Source organism: Sus scrofa, chromosome 8, assembly GCF_000003025.6.
Source record: "Sus scrofa isolate TJ Tabasco breed Duroc chromosome 8, Sscrofa11.1, whole genome shotgun sequence".
In the NCBI taxonomy this organism is placed as follows: domain Eukaryota; kingdom Metazoa; phylum Chordata; class Mammalia; order Artiodactyla; family Suidae; genus Sus; species Sus scrofa.
This window is the reverse complement of record NC_010450.4, coordinates 103,247,949-103,270,197: the sequence shown is the minus strand read 5'-3', so window position 1 is coordinate 103,270,197 and position 22,249 is coordinate 103,247,949. Positions and strand designations below refer to the sequence as shown.

Here is a 22,249-nt window from a genome sequence, read left to right as displayed (position 1 = left end):
GGATGGGTTTTGACAAGATAAGATCATAAGTAAATGGGTTTATTAAAGTAGGGAAAAAAACAACATAGGCGAAGCCACAGCATTGCAGAGGGTGTATTTATGCTATGAATAAAACAAACTTAGCTAGAACATTGAGTATTCAGGAAAAGTTGCAGAAACTAGACAGAAAAAGCAGCTTCAACAGTGGAGGGACTGCAAAGTTAGGCATAGAATAAATGTGCCCTGTGAATTGCAGCATTTGAGGAAAATTATAAGGCAACCCCATCAAGCTAATATGACAGGGAAAAAGACTGAAAGTAGAAACCTTTAAGACATTTGTTCATTTGATCAATATAATGGTATATTTTATGTGTCAACTTGACTGGACCACAGGGTGCCCAGATATTTGGTCAAACATTACTCTGGGTGTGTCAGTGTGAGTGTCACTGGATGAGGTCAACAGGTAAATCAGCAGACTTGAGTAAAGCAGACAGTCTTTCACAATGTGGGTGGGCATCATCTAATCAGTTGAAGACCTGAACAGAATAAAAGCTGGCCTACCAGTAAGAGAGACCTGCTGCTTGACTGCTTTTAAAGTAGGACACTGGCTTTTTTCTGCCTTCAGACTCAAGCTAAAATATTAGCTCTTCCTGTGTCTCAAGCTGAGCGCCTTTAGGCTTGGATTACACCACTGGATATCCTGGTTCTCAGGCCTTCAGACCCACACTGGAGCTCCACCACTGGCTCCCCTTGGTCTCCCACTTTGCTGACTCACCTGCAGCTCTTGGGACCTGTCAGCCTCCACAATCATGTGAGTCAATATCTTACAATGAATCACTTTATACGCGCGCGCGCACACACACACACACACAAATCCTATTTATTGTTTCTCTGGAGAACCTAACTGATATAATCAAACTTAAAGGTTTTTTAGTGTTACAATAAAATTTATTTGAAAAAAACTGAAGGTATATTGTAAATAACTTGTCAAAGAAAACATACTTAGACAAAAAAATAACATTAAACATCCTATAGATAATTTCAGAGTGATAATCCTAAAACATCAGTAACTCTTAATTCTACATTAGGTTTTTGTATTTTTTGTTTTTTTTAGCCATGCCTGTGGCATTTGGAAATTCCCGGGCTAGGGATCAAATCTGTACTAGAGCACTGACCCAAGCCACTGCAGTGACAATGCCAGATCTTTAACCCATATGGCATAAGAAAACTCTTACCTTAGTTTTATTTTAAGTAAAATGAAACACGTCTGATAGAGAAAAGTAATTCATTTGAAAGGAGAGTTTTTTGAGCACTTTATATTCTAAGATCTATGTAAGGACTAAGTATAACACAGTGAAATAAAACATATACAGTACCTATCCTCAAAGAGCTTATGGACTGGGAGTGGAGTCTGCCATTAATCAATTACCAAAGAAATGGAAGGTGATTTGATGAATAAGAGGACAGAGGAACCTGGTGCTAATGGAGCATGTAATGGAAAGTGTTGACCTCCTCCAGGGTTCAGGGATGGCTTCCTAGTAATGTGCCAACTTAGCTCAGATTCAAAGGACATAAATAGGAAGAACCTGGCAAAGGGAAAATGCACATGTGGAGGAAGTGGAAGAACTCAGACATTTAAGAGCTGGCAAAAAAGTACAAGCTGCGAGTTCCCACTGTGGTATAGTGGGTGAAGAATCTGACGGCACTGGCTTGGGTCTCTATAGAGATGTAGGTTCATTCTGTGGCTCAGTGGAGTGGCTTAAAGGATCCAGTGTTGCCACAGCTGCACCATATGTCACAGCAGTAGCTCATATTCAATCCTTCGCCCAGTAACTTCCATACGCCACAGGTGCAGCCATTAAAAAATAATAAAAGTATAAGGAAAGAGAAAGAAAGAGAGGGAGGGAGAGAGAAAGAAAGGACGGAAGGGAGGGAAGGAAGGTTAGCTGGCTTCTGACTCTTCTAGATAAAATACTATCAGGCTCAGCATTCCTCTCTCTCTCTGGGGGAATCTAGATAGCAAAATTACATGTCAGAGTAACTGGGGCAAAAAGCTCTGCTCCACCACTTTTAGGCTGTATAAACTTGTATTCAGCGTTTTCTGCAAAATGGGTATACTACTACTACTTTGGGGGCAACTATAGGGATTAAATGAAATAATGCTAGTGCAAAAATTCTAAAAATTTTTACAGTGGGCCAAAGTGGCACAGTGTGAAATCTCATTTCATAAGCATGGATAAACAGTTTTCATTTGTTTTATTTTCACTCACTGATTGACTTCCTAGAGGTAAAATTATCATGGGATTTTCTGTGGGTTTCAGATGATGTTAACAGTGTTAAAATACGTTGCTCAACAGCAAAGTGCAATGAAATAGATGATTATTTATGTATCATCCTTGCATACAATATGACGTTGGTCCTACCATGATTTAAAACAAAGAAGAATATATTTACAGAAGTTTAATGCAAACATACATATGGTTGACACTAAGCATTTTAAATCTGATAATGTAGAAAAATAAAAGCTACATATAAACATGCTACATTCCAAAGTCCATAAATGGGCATGGAAAAGTCACACAGCGAACACTCTCAAAAGCCTAGCTGGTGGAGTTCCCGTCGTGGCGCAGTGGTTAACGAATCCGACTAGGAACCATGAGGTTGCGGGTTCGGTCCCTGCCCTTGCTCAGTGGGTTAACGATCTGGCGTTGCCGTAAGCTGTGGTGTAGGTTGCAGACATGGCTCGGATCACGCGTTGCTGTGGCTCTGACATAGGCCGGTGGCTGCAGCTCCGATTCAACCCCTAGCCTGGGAACCTCCATGTGCCGTGGGAGCGGCCCAAGAAACAGCAAAAAAAAAAAAAAAAAAAAAAAAGCCTAGCTGGTGATACATGCTCTTGTTTGAAGAGTAGGGTTAGTTCTCAGCAAGAAGTGCCAGACCCCATTTTGTTCCTGTCTACTGTCTGAAAAACTAAAAAAGAAAAGTGTAAACCACCATAAAGGGTACACAGCCATCTCTCAAAGGACTTAATCAACCACAGGAAAAGAAAGCAGGAAACACTGCTGCTTTAATCTCTGCCCACTGAGGTGAATTAAATAAAATGTTCACTAAATACCAACTTAAGAAATCACAGACACATTAGTTACCTGATTACCCAATTAATCAGGTCCAGGAGGCCCTCAGTACCCCCTTATCCATGGGTTCTCCACCCATGAATACTCAGGGCTGACTGTCCTAAACCATCTTATTACAGATAAGGGATTTGAGCACCCACAGGTTTTGGTACACAAAGGGGTCCTAGAACCAATTTCTGGCAGAGACCTGAAGGATGACTATATAATAAAATGTGTGTATAGTTTTGACATAAGTCAGTCAAAATAATGATAATATTTAATTACTTCTTGGACTCCTGTTAAATAAATCTCCAGGTAAAAGGAAAGGCAGCCTTTCTTCCTTCCCCAACCCGTTTTCATTTCTCCCTTCCTCCCTTTAATAGTTTTAATAATTAAAAAATACATTTTATGTATTTTATATATGAAATTTATGTTTAATTTCTCCCTCTTATAAATAAGGTACTCATGCTATTTGCTTCACTGCATCTATAACAAATACCTCTTCTTTTCATCACATTGTTTAGCACCTGAAATATTTTAAGCTTTCTTCTTAGTTTCTAATATATCTCTTCTTAAACCTCGTAATGACATAGCCTGGTTCCAGTGTTTTTAATGCAATGTTGATTAATTCTCAAATACCAATTTTTCACTATTATATGTGTTAAGTATGATCTGAAAGAACCCCACCACCTCACAGCAAAGACCTCCTTCCCATTAACTTGCCACTGCATTATTCTAAATCCCAGGTTTCTGAGTTAGTTCAGACTGGACTATCTGGTTGTTACTCAACAGATATTAAGACTCTCATTGTTTGCGGTCGTATCTGTAAAAAGACCTGACATAATGATGAGGAGCTACTGGCCACACGGTCGTCTGGCTAAGAGATTAAAAACACTTACCCAGTAGACTGAAATGTATATGCACATACCAGTACTTAGCACAGAGAGAGCAAAAGCGCGACATTCTGCCAGACCAAATACTCACAGGAGTTCAAGTGGAAGCATTTGCTTTCTGTTATTTCACAGGAAAAAGACCCAAGAGTCTTCCAATGATAACGAGTGTGCTACTAAGTGTACCACATTGGGAAACAGGGGAAAGAGTAAGCAGAGGAGGCAGGTCAGCAAGCACTCACTGAGCTCCACTATCCACGTTCCTGCAGGGTGGGGCAGTGGAAAAACAAAAACTGACACCGGTTGTTCTTGAGGAACTCATGCTAGTGACGAAAATACATATGTAAATAAATCATTGCTCAAAGTGGGACCATGAATATTTTATATAGGTTGGGTTTCTGTTCTGGAGGTATGAGAATTATTGTTTTCCACAGTAGTGATCTGGGTCAGGGATCAAACCCACGCAGCAGCAGTGACCAGAGCTGGCGCAGTCTCAACACCAGATCCTCAACCCACTGCACTACAGGAAAACTCTGAAAAATATTTTTAATGAAGTATCTTTAAAGTTCTAAATTTTAAAAGTTTTAAGTTAAATATTAAATAGGATTTAACACTACCTGAATAACAAAGTTTCTTTAAAGTTCTAAATTTTAAAAGTTTTAAGTTAAATATTAAATAGGATTTAACACTACCTGAATAACGACACATTTGATTTAAATATTACATATAAAACAGGGATTGCTCAATTCTACATGAAGACAAAGCTGAAGACAAAAACTTCAAACCTGGCAGGGACAGTGGTAGTGAAAATACCTGCTAACATATACTGGCACATACAGGGGCCAAGAGGTTTGTGTATGTTATCTCATTTAACCCAACCTTTACAAAAGTTCAGTGAGGTAGGTATTACCATTAACTCATAAAGAGGAACAGAGTTTTAAAGATTATTTTTATCGCTGTGAAGACAGAAACTAGATCATGTTTTTAACAATAACATCTTCAAAGTTGAGCAGAGGCCCTGGCACACAGCAGAAGGAATGAACTAAATACACTGCTCAGCCAGTGAGGTTAAGGGCCAGGAACCTACTGCTTAAAATTGCCTTCTTTAACAGTATCTGAACTGGCTGGGTTCTACATTTTTCTGTTTCTATATTGAGGCTTTGTTTTGTCAATGATTCTGACCTTACCTCATCCCTCAGTAATCGCATTTCCCCTACTGATCACTGCCTTGGCGGGCCTTGACAATGACCTCCTAACATGACCCACCCCCTGGTATCCACACTCCTGTGCAGTCTCCTCCTACACTGTGCCATGCTGTTTTGCGTCTATGGTCATCCTACAGAAATGAGGGTATCTTACGTCATTTCTTTTTCTTTTTTCCTTTTTTGTCTTTTCTAGGGCCACACCCGCGGCATATAGAGGTTCCTAGGCTACAGGTTTAATTTCACCTGTAGCCGCCGGCCTGCGCCAGAGCCACAGCAACACGGATCCGAGGCATGTCTGCGACCTACACCACAGCTCACAGCAACACCAGATCCTTAACCCACTGAGTGAGGTCAGGGATTGAACCTGCAACCACTGAACCATGATGGGAACTCTTTTTTCTTTTCTTACGTCATTTCTAAAATTAGGTTATAAAATATTGGTGCACTCTTTCACACCACTCTCTCTGGGAGAAGCAAGCTACTTTTCTATGTCATTAGGAGCCCTAGAGAAGGCTTACATGGTTAAAAACTGAAGCCTCCTGCTAATAGCTAGGAGTGAACTTGGAAGTGGAATCTCCAGCCCTAATGAAATCTTCAGAGACCAAACAGCCCCTGACTGCCTGACCACAACCTTGTAGGAATCCCTGCGCCAGAACTCCAGAACCACCCAGCTAAGTAGCTCCTGAATTCCTGACCCTCAGAAAATGCATGAAATAATAAATGTTTGTTTTTTTAAGCTGTGAAACTGTGGGGAAAATTTGTTACCCAGAAATGTATAACTAATGAAATCATGAATACATACAGATAGATAGGCTAAATAAAAATAATTCCAAAAAATAGCTCAAAAGAACCTTTGTATGAGTCAAAAGGCAACAACACATTCTATTTTATTGCTGGGTGACACATGCACACTGGAAAGCAGGTTAGTCTTCACCAGAGGTAGCAGAAAAACCTGTACAGTTTGTGGATTGAAAGGCACAGAAAGTCCTACCTACTAAAAAAGTTACCCTACACCTAACTGGCCATGCTCTGATTCTGAAATATTACAGATTTTAATTTCAGGGGATCTAAATATTATCTCATTTTTAACACATTGGCTAGCAGCTCAGATGAGGAGAAAGGAACTAAAGGGAAAATCGGCCAGGATGGATATTATCTAGACATCATCTTTATATGAAGGAGAAGGTGCAATGCTTTGTAGCAAATTAAAGATAGTTTGGGAAATTAAAAAAGATCAAATAGTTCCTGTTGTGGCTGAGTGAGTTAAGAACCTGAAATAGCATCTATGAAGATGCAGGTACAACCCCTGGCCTTGCTCAGTGGGTTAAGGAGCAGGTATTGCCACAAGCTGTAGGACTGGTCATAGATACGGCTCAGATCTGGTGTTGCTGTGGCTGTGGTGCAGGCCTGCAGCAGCAGCTCTGATTTGACTCCTAACCCAGGAACTTCCATATGCTGCAGGTGTGGCTATAAAGAGAAAAAAAATATATATATCAAGACATATGTTATATAAGTAACTCTAAAATGTATTTTGCAATTTTTTTTTAGCAGTTTCAAAAACATCAAAATATTCAGACATATGGAAGGTTTTTAAAATGTGAATTTACTCCTTTATAACTTATCTCGGCTCTAAGGTATCAGAGCACAAGGGTTCAGAGAGTAGAAGGGAAGACAGAGTACCAGGTTTCAAATCCTACCCACCTACCCACAGGCTGTGTTACTTAGCCTCTCTGTGCATCCTCATGAGACAAAGGCGGACAGTAATTATAGTATGTTCTTCATTGGTTATAGTAAGTATTAAATTTTAATACCTATCACCACTTACTGGCATACAGTATACATGCAGAAAGTGTTAGCCACCATCATCATCAACATCATTAAGAATTAACTCATATTTCAAGGTTATCACTACATATCTTGATGATATTTCTATACATACTCGTTTTCCCTACCAATACACTGCAACCTGAATGAAAATAATTGGTAAGTAATAAAACTCCCCTACTCCCTGTGGGAACATATGGCAACAGGAAGGCTTATATTTAAAACCTCAGAGGACCAATTACTTGTAATTTTAATTTAGTTTAAATTTTTGCCCTAATGAAGACAAGTATGTACCTTACCAGAAGATAATCCATTAAAAGAGAGACCTGCAAGTTATTTAACTGATATTTTTATGGAATAATTGAAGAAAATCTCTAGAGAGCTGCACCTTACAATTTTGTAACAGATTCTAGAAAATATTGTAGGACGCCATTTGTATAAATCTGACAGGAAGAAACAGAAATAGAGCAGAAACAGAGTTAGAAGAAACAATGTATAGCTTGCAATGTAAGTAATAAATCTTTCGATATTTCTTTTTCTTGGTTGTTTAGTTGGTACTACTGCTATTTGCATTCTACATCAACACTACTTGATAAGCCTGGTGGATCTTAGTGGCTTGGAGTCCTACTTGGGCTTTGAAAACATCCACATTGGAGATCCATTATTTGGAGATCCATTATTTGACCTCCCAGCTCTGCCATATTAAAATGTCATGTGTCTTCAAAAAAGACTCTGGGATAAACTGCCTAAGTCTGTCCATCCCTTCACAAATTAGCTCTCCTGGTAATGAGGAAACAAAACTGACACTGGAATTGGGGTGGAGCTATGTTGATAACACAAGCTCTGCTCAAGGCCCTCTCAACTTATTTAGACCATCCCTGCACTATGACACCCCTCATCAAATAGTGCACCAAGACCCAAATGTTTCTCCATAAGCTCCTTTTTCTTAGAACAACCAACCACCTCTCCATTTATGTTGATAATATGTTGTGAAAAGTTCCAAGGAAACATGTCCTTCAGAACATGAGAGAGAACTCTCTATTTCTGAAATATCCAAAGAATTCCAAGTTTCAAATTCAAATACCATAACTTTGTAATGAATAAATTATTTTCTACAAAAAGAGCAACAATTTTTTAAATTCTGCAAAACACTGAGTAGGTCAATTATTCTTTTAAGTATTACATTTTTTTCCTTTAGTGTAACAAAATTAGTATTTAATAAGAATCACCTATTTTTTATGGAGTTTAAGAATTCTTTTGGTTCATCTGAAGCCACATTTTTCATGTTCAGAATTTTTTGGTTTAGTTGGAAATAGTTTTCATAGATCTGAACATACAGTTCATCTGATCATTCTGAAAAGTGTGCGTGTGGGAGGAATTGTTTGCTTACGAGATCCTTCAATAATTCAAATATTTAAATCATCATTTCCAAAGCAAATTTTCCAAAATCAAATGAATTGCAAACTAGAAATATAGTTGCGTCTTTGAAAAGGAGTCCCAATCCTCTGCCAAAACAGACCTCAAATTTTTAATCCCTCATCCAAAAAAACTGGACCAAGTATTGACGTTTTCCACCAAGCAAGCCACATAGCCACAAATGTTTCTCATTTACTCCACTTCTGGGACATAAGGCTCAAATAAAAAATTTCCTGAATACCTCAAATTTTAGATTCAATTTGGAATGCAAGTGATTCATAATGTTATGCAGGAAACATTATGATCTCCCCTTACCAACTCAATGTTCCTGTAATGTGATCCTCAAGAGATCATCCAACAAATCAGAAGGCTGACATCACTGTCAGTCATGCGACCCAACTATTAAGCTCTCTGTCCCTAGCGCAGATGTGGCTTTGAATCCTGAGCGATTCGCTATTCCAGCTACTGTTCAAGTAAGAAAGGTGTTACCTCAAGGGAGCTAACAAAGGTCCATACCGTCTTCCATGGCAAGAAAACTGGTAACAGCACACTCAACCCCCCCTCAGGAAAGGCTAATGGCAAGAAAGCTGGTAACAGCACAATCAACCCCCCCTCAGGAAAGGCTAAAACCATGTTAAAAGGAATTAAAGGCACTGTCATCACTTTTGCGTTAAAAAACTCTCATAATGACCTCTGAACAGACATAGCTTCTAACGAAATTCAAGTGCGAAACTTCACAGAGCCTCTAGCTAGTTTATGAGTCCTATTCTAATTCCACTTTCTCTTTACCCTCTTAGTAAGTCAAAGAGTGATTTCTTGGAGTGCCACAGAATAGTCATCTTTTCTAGATTCCTATTTTCTTTCAAGGAAAGAAACACAGTTGATATAGAAGAGGAAAAGTACCACTGAATACACCAGATGAACATGAAAACTAAGACTTAGAAATCATCGTTAATAAAAAGGAGAGACAGGTAGATAGCTACACCATGATGAAATAAATAGGGCATAGAGTAGTCAGTGTGGGCAGCAAAAGATGGAGACAATCACTTTCTGACAGCATTCCATGAACTAAAGAATCCAGTATAAACAAAATGTACAGTTAAGGAGAACTCTTAAACAAAGATAACCTGAGGGATTCTGAGGCAGACTCAAAGCTGGGCATGTAACACTTCGAAAGCTTAGGCAGATGGAGAGAGCTACTGATGGCACAGCAATAACAGCCAATTGGAAGAAATGCCCAAAAAGGAATTAGAAAAGCTTAAAATCATTATTTAAGCACAAGGAGAAAAGAATCCAGTTTAAACAGAATAATATTCTCTAAAACACAGTGAAGAACCTACAAGATAATGGGTTTGCCTAAATTACGTTTCATGGTTCTATAGGCAATTCTGACTGATATTGGTAACATTTACAAAGACACACATAAACTGGGTCTATATATTAAAATTAGGATATAACTGAAGATTCTGTGAGATGAATTTACATCAGAAAACCATGAAAAAATATAAAATACCTGAAAAAAATAATGTCTACATATTAAAAGATCAATTTAAATGTGTAATTGGATCAGCGCATGCTATGAACAATCTAAAAAGTGGCCTGAATATAGCTAGCTGCCGAAAGATTCTATTTTCCATCCTTACCCAACCCTTTGGTAGGAGTAATCTCCCATTTATCCATACAAAAAGAAATAGAGGATGGAGGAGAAATGGAGAAAGGACAGCTTGTTCAATAAGTGGTGCTGGGAAAACTAGACAGCCACATGGAAAAGAATGAAATTAGAACACTCCCTAACACCATACACGAAAATCAACTCCAAATGGATTAAAGACCTAGATATAAGACCAGACACTATAAAACTCTTAGAGGAAAACATAGGCCAAACACTCTCTAACATAAACGACAGCAACATCTTCTCTGATGCACCTCTTAGAGTACTGACAATAAAAACAAAAGTAAACAAATGGGACCTAATCAAACTTCAAAGTTTCTGCACAGCAAAGGAAACCCTAAACAAAACAAAAAGACAATCCACAGAATGGGAGAAAATCTTTGCAAATGAATTGACTGACAAGGGATTAATCTCCAAAATTTATAAACAACTTCTGCAGCTCCATACCAAAAAAACAAATAACCCCATTAAAAAATGGGCAGAAGATCTAAACAGACAGTTCTCCAAAGAAGACATATGGATGGCCAAGAAACACATGAAAAGATGTTCAACATCACTCATTATTAGAGACATGCAATCAAAACCACGATGAGGTACCACTTACACCAGCCAGAATGGCCATCGTCAAAAAGTCTACAGACAGTAAGTGCTGGAGAGGGTGTGGAGAAAAAGGAACCCTAGTACACTGTTGGTGGGATTGTAAATTGGTGCAACCACTGTGGAAAACAGTATGGAGAGTCCTCAGAAAACTAAAAATAGAACTCCCATTTGATCTAGCAATCCCACTTCTGGGCATCTACCCAGAGAAAACCATGACTTGCAAAGACACATGTACCCCAGTGTTCACTGCAGCACTATTTTCAATAGCCAAGACATGGAAACAACCTAAATGTCCATCGACAGAGGAGTGGATCGAGAAGATGTGATACATATACACAATGAAATATTACTCAGCCATTAAAAGGAATGAAATACCGGCATTTTTAGCAACATGGATGGACCTAGAAATTATCATGCTTCTCTCTGCATATATGCCTGGCACATAAAAAGCTACAGAAGGATACACACCATTGGAAGGAGAGAGAGGAAGAAAGAATAAACTTTTTCTTTATAAAAAATAAAAAAAAAGGAATTATCATGCTGAGTGAAGTCAGCCATACAATGAAACACCAACATCAAATGCTTTCACTAACATGTGGAATCTGAAAAAAGGACAGGCTGAACTTCTTTGCAGAACAGATGCTGACTCACAAACATTGGAAAACTTATGGTCTCCAGAGGAGACAGTTTGGGGGGTAGGGGGATGTGCTTGGGTTTTGGGTTGGAAATCCTGTGAAATTGGACTGTTATGATCATTATACAACTACAGATGTGATAAATTCATTTGAGTATTAAAAAAAATTTTAATGAAAAAAATATATAAAATACCTGAAAAAAAATTATGTCTATATATTAAAAGATCAATTTAAATGTGTAATTGGATCAGTGCATGTTATGAACAATCTAAAAAGTGGCTTGAATATAGCTAGCTGCTGAAAGATTCTATTTTCCATCCTTACCTAGCCCTTTGGTAGGAGTAATCTCTCATTTATCCATACAAAAAGAAATAGTAATCACATGGGTTATCCAATACTTAATTTGTACTGAAAAAAATCTGGTGAGCTAATAACATCAGGAAATTAAATATCCTAAATGACTGTGTTTTCTGGTTACTTTAAAAGCTAATTCTGGGAGTTCCTGTTGTGGTCCAGCAGTAATGAACCCAACTATAGTTTCCATGGGGAGCAGGTCCTGGTACCACTCAGTGGGTTAAGGATCTGGCGTTGCTGTGAGCTACGATGTAGGTCACAGACATGGCTCAGATCTGGTGTTGCTGTGGCTGTGCTGCAGGCCGGTAGCTGTAGCTCTGACTCGAGCCCGGCCCGGGAACTTCCGTATGCCAAGGGTACAGCCCTAAAATTAATAAATAAATAAATAAAACCTAATTCTGTGCATTTTCTCTCTTGACACTGTCAGTTTTAGATTCAGAATTGAGTGAAATCAGTATAATTCTAAGTAAATGATTACATAGCTCTCAGAATATTTTATGAAGAAATAACATGATTTATATGAAACTTCTAGAATAGTGCACATGGTAAATAGTCAAAGAATTGTTACTTCCCTTATTATTTTCCTTTCCTTCTTGCTTCTGCCAACCATGGCTTTACTTCCTCTGCTGGAGTTCAGGATTCAAAAGCTGAGTTTTCACATGTGATAAGTCAATTTTCCAATAGAATATGATGTTTCTTCATTCTCTTAACAATCTGTTCCTTGAGTTTTAACTACATGAGTCCTCTGAAAATGTCTTACCTTGACTTCTTCTCTTTTGTAATTTCCACAAAGGGATCACCTAAGTTTAACTCACAGGTTGTATCAGGGCCTAAAGTTGGGTGCAGCACTATACTAAGAATATAGGGATACAGAATTCAGTAACATTGTTCCCACCTAGGACAGTTTATTTTATGTGTCACCTTGACTGAGCCACAGGGTACCAGATAGTTGTTACTTTGGCTGCTTCTGTGAGGGTGTTCTTCCATGTGACTTTTTTGTTTTGTTTTCTTTGTATGGATGTACCTGCACCAAGGGTCTCAAACTGGAGCCGCAGCTGAGGCCTATTACACAGACAGAGCAAAAACTGATCCAAGCCACATCTGCAACCTATGCCGCAGGCATGGCAACATCGGATCTTTAACTGGCTGAGCCACAACAGAAACTCCTGAAATTAACCTTTTAATATATTAATTTGAGTAAAGTCACACTGCCCTCTACAATGCAGGTGAGCCTCATCCAATCAGTTGAAGCCTAAAAAGAACAAAACGGTGTCCCTCCCCCAAGTAAAAGAGAATTATTTTGCCTGATGACCTTTAAAGTGGAAGATCTACTCTTCAGGCCTGACACTCTTTCAAATAGGACGACGATTCTTGCTAATTCCACAGCAGCCTTCTGGTCATCAGATTGCAACTAGCTATCAGCTCTCCCTTGTTCTACAACAACCTGTGCCCTCTGGACTCAAAGTAGGACAGTGGCTTTGCAGATTTTGGACCTGCCACCCTCCAGAACCACATCTCTGTCTATCTCTTTCTCTCACTCTCTGGATGGATGGATGGTTAGACAGACAGACATCACAGACACAGGTACAGATGTAGATATACAGAAACAGATACACAGGAGTTTGTTTTGACACAGTAGAAACGAATCCGACTAGTATCCATGAGGATGCAGGTTTGATCTCTGACCTCGCTCAGTGGATTAAGGATCCATCATTGCCATAAGCTATGGTGTAGGCTGCAGACGTGGTTCAGATCCCACGTTGCTGTGGCTATGGTGTAGGCCAGCAGCTACAGCTCTGATTCAAACCCTAGCCTGGGAACTTCCATATGCAGTGGGTGTGGCCCTAAAAAGCAAAAAAACATACATATAGATACATAGATCCTACTGGTTCTGTTTCTCTAAGAATCCCAAGTAATACAATTCCTCCAGAAGCACAAAGCATAGTTGTAGAGATATACCCAAGTAAACTCTCCATGAAGGCTTTCCCAGACAATAACACAGAATATTCTGCTATGAGCCAAATAAACCACCAAATAGTAAAACTATCAATAAACAGTCACTGAATGAATTAAAAGTACTTGGAAGCAGAATCTGCCAAGGACAATATCAGACCACGTAATTCATTCCCTCAAGAATTCTCATAAAGTGAGTGATCTGGTGTCAATTTACAGCTAGGCTTGCCCTTTCCTGCATATGCTGACTAGATGAGATTTCTCTGCTTTTATGAGTTAGTTACTGTTATTTGAAGCAGGTCACTGGGAAGTAAATTTAAAACAGGGAGTAATAGTTATAAATTAGTTCATTCTCCTCATAGTGCAGAGTACAAATAAGAAGCAAATAAGCTCACTTGAATGGCAGCCAAGTTCTTCTGCTCCTGAGATGGTGCCTCATGAACAAAGCGAAGCCAGTTGGAGTGTCGTGGGTTGGTAGCATCCAAAATGTACAGAACTTCTCCCTTACTCCCGCGAACCTGAAACACAAAAGCTCCTGAATTTATACTTGAAGTCAATATTAGCCAACTAAATAGATTAGCCCTGCTAAAAATAAAAATATATTTTTCATAAGTATCACCTTTCTTATTAGCAGGTGTTGAGCAGATACTGGATTAACATCCATTCTTCCCCTTAAACATATCTACAAATAGAGCCTACTCTTCCATTTGGCAGATGTCTACATGATTCACAACTATAATCAACTTTCAGAAACATCCTATGCTGATAGCTCTTTTCTGGTCAAAATTATTTATTTGCAGATATATTTTAATATATGTATTGCAATTGCAACTGTTCAGGGGATAACTATAATTGCAACCCACCCCCTTTTTCTTCACAGAAGAGGTAGCACTGCTTGGTACCCCAAGTGGAAAGAGGAGGAGATGGAATAATCCCTTCAGTTTCTCTCTCCACCTACCTACTGAGTCACTTCCGTATAAGGAGAGTTTATGAATCTAACCAATGAAATCTGACATCTACTGGGTCACAATTTCACATTTTTAACTAGTGAATGAATAAAACAAGTTCTATTTTGTCTTCTTATGGCCTGCTCATGTCTTGCTGACAAAAACCGAGGCTGTTTTCTGCTTCATGCTATAAGCCCTGCTAATCAGATCTACTCAACTTTCAACTGGATAGAGGCAGGTTACTGCCAAAGGATCAGGTAGTCCATTGAACATTTTTGAATCTAAGTTGCTTCCAATCTAGCTTCTCAAAACCCCCACACTGGAAGGTAGTGGACACCTGCTCAGTTTAATAAAACATGTAGCAATCTCTATTCAATACTCTTCTAATATTTATATTCATTTGGAATCGAGGAGAGGAGCAAGGAGGAATGAGTGATTAGCACTCCAGAGCTCCAACACCAAGTAACACAAATACAGACCGTAAATTCCCCTTCACCGACTTGAGGTGGGGAAAACCAAATTCCAGATTTTCAAATTTGTATTTTATAAAGTAAAACACAATCGGCCTAATGAGGTATATATCTTCATGATATATTTGGACAATCATACACTCAATGAACAAACAGTGACAGAGTCCCTGTGATGGTTCCAGGCACTGGGAATCTTTCAGTGAACAAGACAGATGAAACCACTGACCTCAAAGCACTGAAGAGCAAACAAGCACAGAATTTAACTTCAGGTAAAGTGCTTCAAAGACAATTAAAGCACTGAAGAGCAAACAAGCACAGAATTTAACTTCAGGTAAAGTGCTTCAAAGACAATTAAAGCATAGGAAGAGGAGCTCCCTGTCTTGGCTAGTCCAACTAGTATCCATGAGGATGTGGGTTCGATCCCTGGCCTTGTTGAGTGGGTTAAGGATCCAGCATTTCCATGAGCTGTGGTGTAAGTCGTAGACATGGTTTGGATCTGGCACTGCTGTGGCTGTGATCTGCGCTAGCAGCTGTAGCTCTGATTCGACCCCTAACCTGGGGACTTCCATATGCCACGGGTGAGGCCCTAAATAGACAAAAATAAATAAATAAATAAATAAATAAATAAATAAAAATAAAATAGGAGGAGGATGCAGAGTTAGGGGAGGCGGCACTACCAGATGAGGTGATCTGAAAAAGAGTTCTAAATGAAAGGAGGGCGCAGGCCAGGGGAAAGCTGGGAAGGAGTGTTCCCAGGTTAGAGGCAACAGCAAGGAAAGGGCAAATAGAAAGGCCCTGAGTTGAAAACAAATGAAGAACAGCAAGAAGGCCATGAGGCTGGAACAGAAGGAGCAACCAAGAAAATGGTGGGCGAGATCAGACAGAAGGGCACAGACCAGATTGTGTGCTCACCTGCAGACCAGGAAGCCACCTCTAGAGGTCAAGTTACCCAAAAGCTGCCATATAAACACGTGCTGCATGCACTGCAAAGACTGGTATTTCAAGATTCTAACATATATTGTCTGGGAATAAAATGCTCCTAGTGTCTTATATCTGCCTTGTTTCCCAAACAATTCCTGTATTCTTAAATGCCCAAGGATCCTCAATAATCGCTTAGAAATCGCTCTAATAAAGACCATATCCTCACTGTAAAGTAGGGATTTAAATTTTGACATTGTAATTGCTAAAAGAACTTAGGACTATAAATACCAAATATTTATATTTGGTATGTTTAGGTGTGAAGCTGTACGAATTTGTAACACTTCTCACTAAAATAATAATCTTACATTGAGAACTGCTTCAGGAAGTACCTGGACATTGTCCTGCCTTCCTGCTTACTCAACTCAGAGCCCTCACTGCCCACGGGGCAACACCAAAAATGTCCAGCCAGAAAGGATGCTCCACACCTCTCCTCAAAGAGGGCACCACTTCACAAGTCTTTAAGCAGAGTACATAAGTAATTCTAAATATCTAGGTATAAGGTCCCCTTCTCAGGTTCTTCCATGCCTACAGTCATAAAACTGTGTATACTGAAAAACAGCTAAATTAAGCAGAAGAGGTAGCAATGCCACAAGACCCTTCAAAAAAAAAAAAAAAAAAAACTTTCTCAGAATTGAAATTTAAAATCTACAACTGTTGTTGAAATCCACCCAGTCCAACTAATTTTACATGGGGAAACACCAACAAGTTTGCCCATAGCATATCACCATTAAAGAGGACAGTGCTACTTACAGAAACTAGTTAATGGCCCTTCTGAGTCATACATTTGTTACCCAGTATTAAGTACAATATATATCAGATGTGTCTGACATTTGAAATTCTTTCTTCAAAGATGTGAAACATAAAAATTTCTCTGTGACTTATTATAGTAAGCCCATTTTACCGGGGGCATTGTTTGTTCTTTATTGCTTCAGCTTTTCCCCAGGCCCTCTGGCTCCAGCTATGTTCAGTGACTCAGTAACTCATTTCCAGTCCACTAGACATATGCTCTTTCTGGTTGCCTATTACCTTCTCACAACATATTCCAGCTTAAGAGAGGTGCACAGTTTTAAATAAAAACTCTTACAAGTTTGGCCCCTTTCGCTAATACATACTATTAGTTATATTCTCATAACAGTAGTGATATACTACAGTAGCTTACACTGATATCTGAGACAGTTTCTTTGTTCATTAAAAGAGCAGCTCTGTTTATTTCACTCTAAACATCCTCACCCAGATGACTCTTAATAAGATGCCTATGCTGTCTTTGTGGGCCACCCATTTTCTCTAGCTTCTAAATGGCTGGTCTTTTCCATGTCCCTCCATTCCAGTCTCCAGCACTTCACATAAGCTATTAGATGATCTGCTCTTATGACTTCTATCTTTCTACCCTAGCCATGGTATTCTACTCATTGAAATATCTAAAAGAGACATCCAAAAATAATCTAATCCATCCTTCCTTTCGCCAGAGAAATAAAAACTCCAGGCAGGAGTTCCCGTCGTGGCGCAGTGGTTAACGAATCCGACTAGGAACCATGAGGTTGCGGGTTCGGTCCCTGCCCTTGCTCAGTGGGTTAACGATCCAGCGTTGCTGTGAGCTGTGGTGTAGGTTGCAGACGTGGCTCGGATCCTGCGTTGCTGTGGCTCTGGTGTAGGCTGGCGGCTGCAGCTCCGATTCGAGCCCTAGCCTGGGAACCTCCATATGCCACCATATGCCACAGGAGCGGCCCAAAGAAATAGCAAAAAGACAAAAAAAAAAAAAAAAAACTCCAGACAGATGGCTATTATTAAAGCCTTCATGTATCTATTTTGATACTAAACCCTGAGGTAATAAATTGAACATTTTTAAAGTCTAATAAATAAAGAAGACTCAAAATTCCTCTTAGGTCCAACATCTAAATGACCTCTGCAGTCAATGCGTATTTTTTTTCCTTTCAAAACCAGTCATCCAAGTACCATGTTCTATTTGAATTTTCATGGAAATGAAATGAATTGGTTACTGTCCTACTGAGGCTCATCTTTCAAATATCTGGGGCCTGTAATAAAATCAAATTCTTACTTGCAGTAAAAACCATCTCAATTCCAAACTCTGTTTGATTTGCACAGTCTTCCTAAGCCAGTTACACAAAAATAACTTCACTAAAGTAGGAAAGAAAAAGAAACCCTCATGTGAAAATGAAAATTTTCCTGTTTCAATCTAGTCATTTATATCTCTAGGACTTTGTCACCATATATTAAAGGAAAATTTTCACCATCAAGGACTTTGGCAGGTTCTAGTCTCTGTTAAATGCTACCAACATCACTTTTTAAGTGTCCAAGACAACGTGCTACCATGCATCTGTCTTTTTTTCCAGGTTAAAGATTAGCGGCACTGAATACGTCACCGTTGATTCTGTCTTCCCATGCAGCAAAGGACAGAGGAAATCATACAGAGTCAGCTCAACAAAAGAAAACCCCCATATGGAAATGAATGAAAAAACTGGAAGTATGTAATGAAACCAAATACATAAAAACAAATTTTCTTCCAGTAAATTTTTTTTTTTTTGTTAAATTGGGTCAACTATAGACAGACGCTTATTAAATAAAAAAGATGGTTCATTTTCAGAGCAGAAGGTTCTACAATGTTATTACCCTTTTATTTTCCCTTCAGTTATTCTGAATGTCTGAGGAATTCTTCACTCAGTACCTACAGGCTATCAGGGTACCCAAGGGCAAAACTAATCTGCCAGATTTATCCCCTCATGTGGCAAAATGTAACCAATAGAATTTTATTTAACATATGGTAAAATTTAATGGCAGTGAAATATAGTTCCAAAAAATACAGCAATAATATCCTTAATGAGAAATCACAATATGTTATGTTGTATGATTTATTAAAGAAAATACATTTCCCTGTCTTTCAACAAGACTTTTCAAAGAAGATAGTTTCAAGCACAAAGATTTAGAGTGTAGATGTCTTTAGAGGATAAAATGTCATCATATTTTTGTATTTAACTCACAGGCATTCTTTCTTCAATTGTTTTAAGTGAAGTAAGGCCAGATGCCCTGTCTTCAGTATTTAATTACACAGACTTCAGGATATCTTCGGGACCACAAAAAACCAAGTGTGCTCATATAATCAATTTTGCCAGCACACTGTTGTCAGATATAAAAACAAGAGTTGCACTTTCAGAAATCACCAAAAATCATCACTAGGAAATTGTAATGATTTATAGTTTTTAAGCAAAGGGTGTGGGGTTTTTTTCCCTGTTGATTTTGCAAGGAATTCAGTTGAAAATTCTTCCTAGCTTTGGTGCCTTTAAACACATACACACACATATATCACTGTAGCATATCTGCTTATCTCTCCCCCACATACCACCTAATAAACCCCATCCATAGAATCCCTGCTCTCAGACAGGAAAGCTGAAGGAGATAAAACATAAGCTTCTACAGGTGCTCCTTTACTGAATAACATCCAGAATATTATAACACATACACCCAGAGTTAAATAACTTAAAAGGACTGATAAGAAAAAAGTCTCTTTTTCATTACAATTATTTAGTGCCCTAAAAATTTCAAGCTGGAAAGATCCTTGAGAAGGCATTCTGGACTAGTAAAAATGCTGGACTAGGAATCAGAAAGCCAGATGTGAACCAAACTTGGACTGTATCACCTTGGGGAAGTCATTTCCCCCAGCAGAGCTGGGTCATGGGCTCCTGACCTCTAAAATGGGGATGACAGTCCCTGCCCTGCATCCTCGCAGACTGAGTGAGCATCAAATGGAATAAGATGTGTGACTTTTCTATGCCAGTGAATATGGTGCAATCATAAACGTATCAACACACTAAGGACACAGGCTCATAGCAACTAACAGACATTCTTTAAAACAAAAACTGCTTTCAATAGCACAGCTGGGCACATTCCTACCATTTTTCTGCCTTGTCAACTTTTTCAAGGATATCCTAAACACCATTATTCAAACTCAAATACATACAAGCAGCCTCGGCTTGAACATCTGAAGAGCAGGTGCAATTACAAGGTAGTAGCAAATCCAGATGTAGTTCATCCTTATGCCAAATACAAACACACTGCTCTGTATAACCAACAACGGCCACAAACTCCAGCTCTGTCCCCTTCAGCAGTTTTAATTTCTCTTCCAGTCTTGGCCCTTCAAATTTCTGAAGGCAGGAGTAACCCCCTCTACATTTTCTTCTCCACAAAAAAAATAACCCTCTCCTTGTCTCATGTGACATACGGTCCTTCACTATCCTTGTTGTCCTCTTACACACACTAACTTGTCCAAGCTCTTAACATAGGACAGAATTCAGCACGCAAAGGGATTCTTATGATCCTGGCACTATTTCTACTTCTACAATTTCAAAATTACAAAAAATGTTTTAGTTGCCACATCTTATGTTTTGCTGAGGTTGCCTTTATAATCATCTAACCTATATCAAGGAAGTTCTGATACCATCAAGGACAGGAAGACAAGTTTAACTGAGGAACTCGGTCAGATTTACGTAGGTAAGCAAATCCAATACTTGGGCACCTGACCACTCAGAGATGGAAACCTTTTATCTGGTGCTGTCTGAATAAATATTTTATTCCCTAAAAGCTCAGCTAATGTGTTTTTTTCCTTAAATGTCATTGTCTTTATTTACTTTAAAAGTTCAAAAATATTTTATGAGAGGTAATGAGAGACTTACTTTAAAAGCACTTCCCATCCTACCTTTCAAAGTACTTTTAAAATCAGGCTAATTTTTTAAAAGAAGAAATAACTAACATGGCAACGTGGAAGACACAGTGAAAAAAGCACACCATCCTTTTCACAGTAAATTTATGAGAGTCTTAACACTGTAGCCACTGCCCTTTTCCACAGCTTTACAAATATGTTCAGGCAGTCAGAGTTCAGTGACATTTTTGGATAGAAATGTTTTTTATTGCATAAAAAAGCAAATTTTGCTGACATTAGCTTATTATACCCATTGCTTTAGGGCTTTTCTGTAAAGAACATGAAAGGTTAGTGCATTAATACTATGGCATCCATTTTGACTGCTTAGTGGCTTTTTTGTTTACTTTTTAATTTTTTCAGTATCATAAGGCAAGTGACTTCTCTATAAGTAAAGGGTTATTTCACCTAGGAATTAGAAAACCACATAAATAAAGTCAAATGTCTTTTGATAGTTTGGTGTAATCCATCACATCCATCAGAAACGATTCACAAAACTTTCTATCTGGTTAAAGCTTTATGAGTATAGTGTTGCCCAGTTTTTAATAGAGATTTAAGACTTACACAGACTTAAAGCCTTCAAAAGTCAGTTTTTTGGAGAACTATCCCTAGGTCATTACCCTAAAAACAGAACTACCACGTGATCCAGCAATTCCACTCCTGGGCACATATACTGTGAAAACTCTAATTCAACAAGATACATACACCCTAGTGTTCACTGCAGCAATATTTACAATAGCCAAGACACAGAAGCAACCTAAAGGTCCATCAACAGATGAATGGATAAAGAAGATATGGTATAGAAGTTCCTGTTGTGGCGCAGTGGGTTAATGAATTAACTTGTCTCTGTAGCACTGCCAGTTCGATCCCTGGCCTGGCATGGTGGGTTAAAGGTCTGGCATTGCTGCATCTGTGGCATACACTGCAGATGTGGCTGGGATTGGATCCCTGGCCCGGAAAGTTACACATGCCATGGGTGTGACCCAAAAAGAAAAAAAATAATATAAAAAGAAGACGTGGCATATACACACAATGAAGTATTACTCGGTCACTAAAAAGAATGAAATAATGCTTTTGGCAGCAACATGGATGGGCCCAGAAATTATCGTCTAAGTGAAATAAGTCAGAGAAAGATAATCATATGATATCACTTACATGTAGAATCTACAAAAGTGATACAAATGAATTACTTACAAAACAGACTCACAGATGTTGGAAATAATACTGCTACCAAAGGGGAAAGGTAGGGGAAAGGATAAATTGGATAAATTAGGAGTCTGCTGTACACTTGATGCTATCCCAACATTGTAAATCAATTACCATAAGAAATAAGTATAAAAAGAAATAAGCGAAAAATACTAAATTAAAAAATAAATAGGGAGTTCCCACTGTGTCGCAGAGGAAATGAATCTGACTAGTAATCATAAGGACGTGGGTTCAATCCCTGGCCGCATTCAGTGGGTTAAGGATCTGGTGTTGCTGTGAGCTGTAGTGTAGGGTGC

General features: G+C 38.7%; 1 protein-coding gene across 7 annotated transcripts in view; it reads right to left on the bottom strand.

Annotated features, from left to right (window-relative positions):
- Window positions 1-22,249, bottom strand: part of PRDM5 (PR/SET domain 5) — a 195,644-nt gene that overhangs the window by 113,758 nt on the left and 59,637 nt on the right. For all 7 annotated transcript variants that reach the window (XM_021101643.1, XM_021101642.1, XM_021101645.1 and 4 more), the window contains exon 3: window positions 14,037-14,159. In XM_021101643.1, coding sequence (XP_020957302.1) covers window positions 14,037-14,159 — 123 coding nt within the window. The remainder of the gene's footprint in view (window positions 1-14,036; window positions 14,160-22,249) is intronic.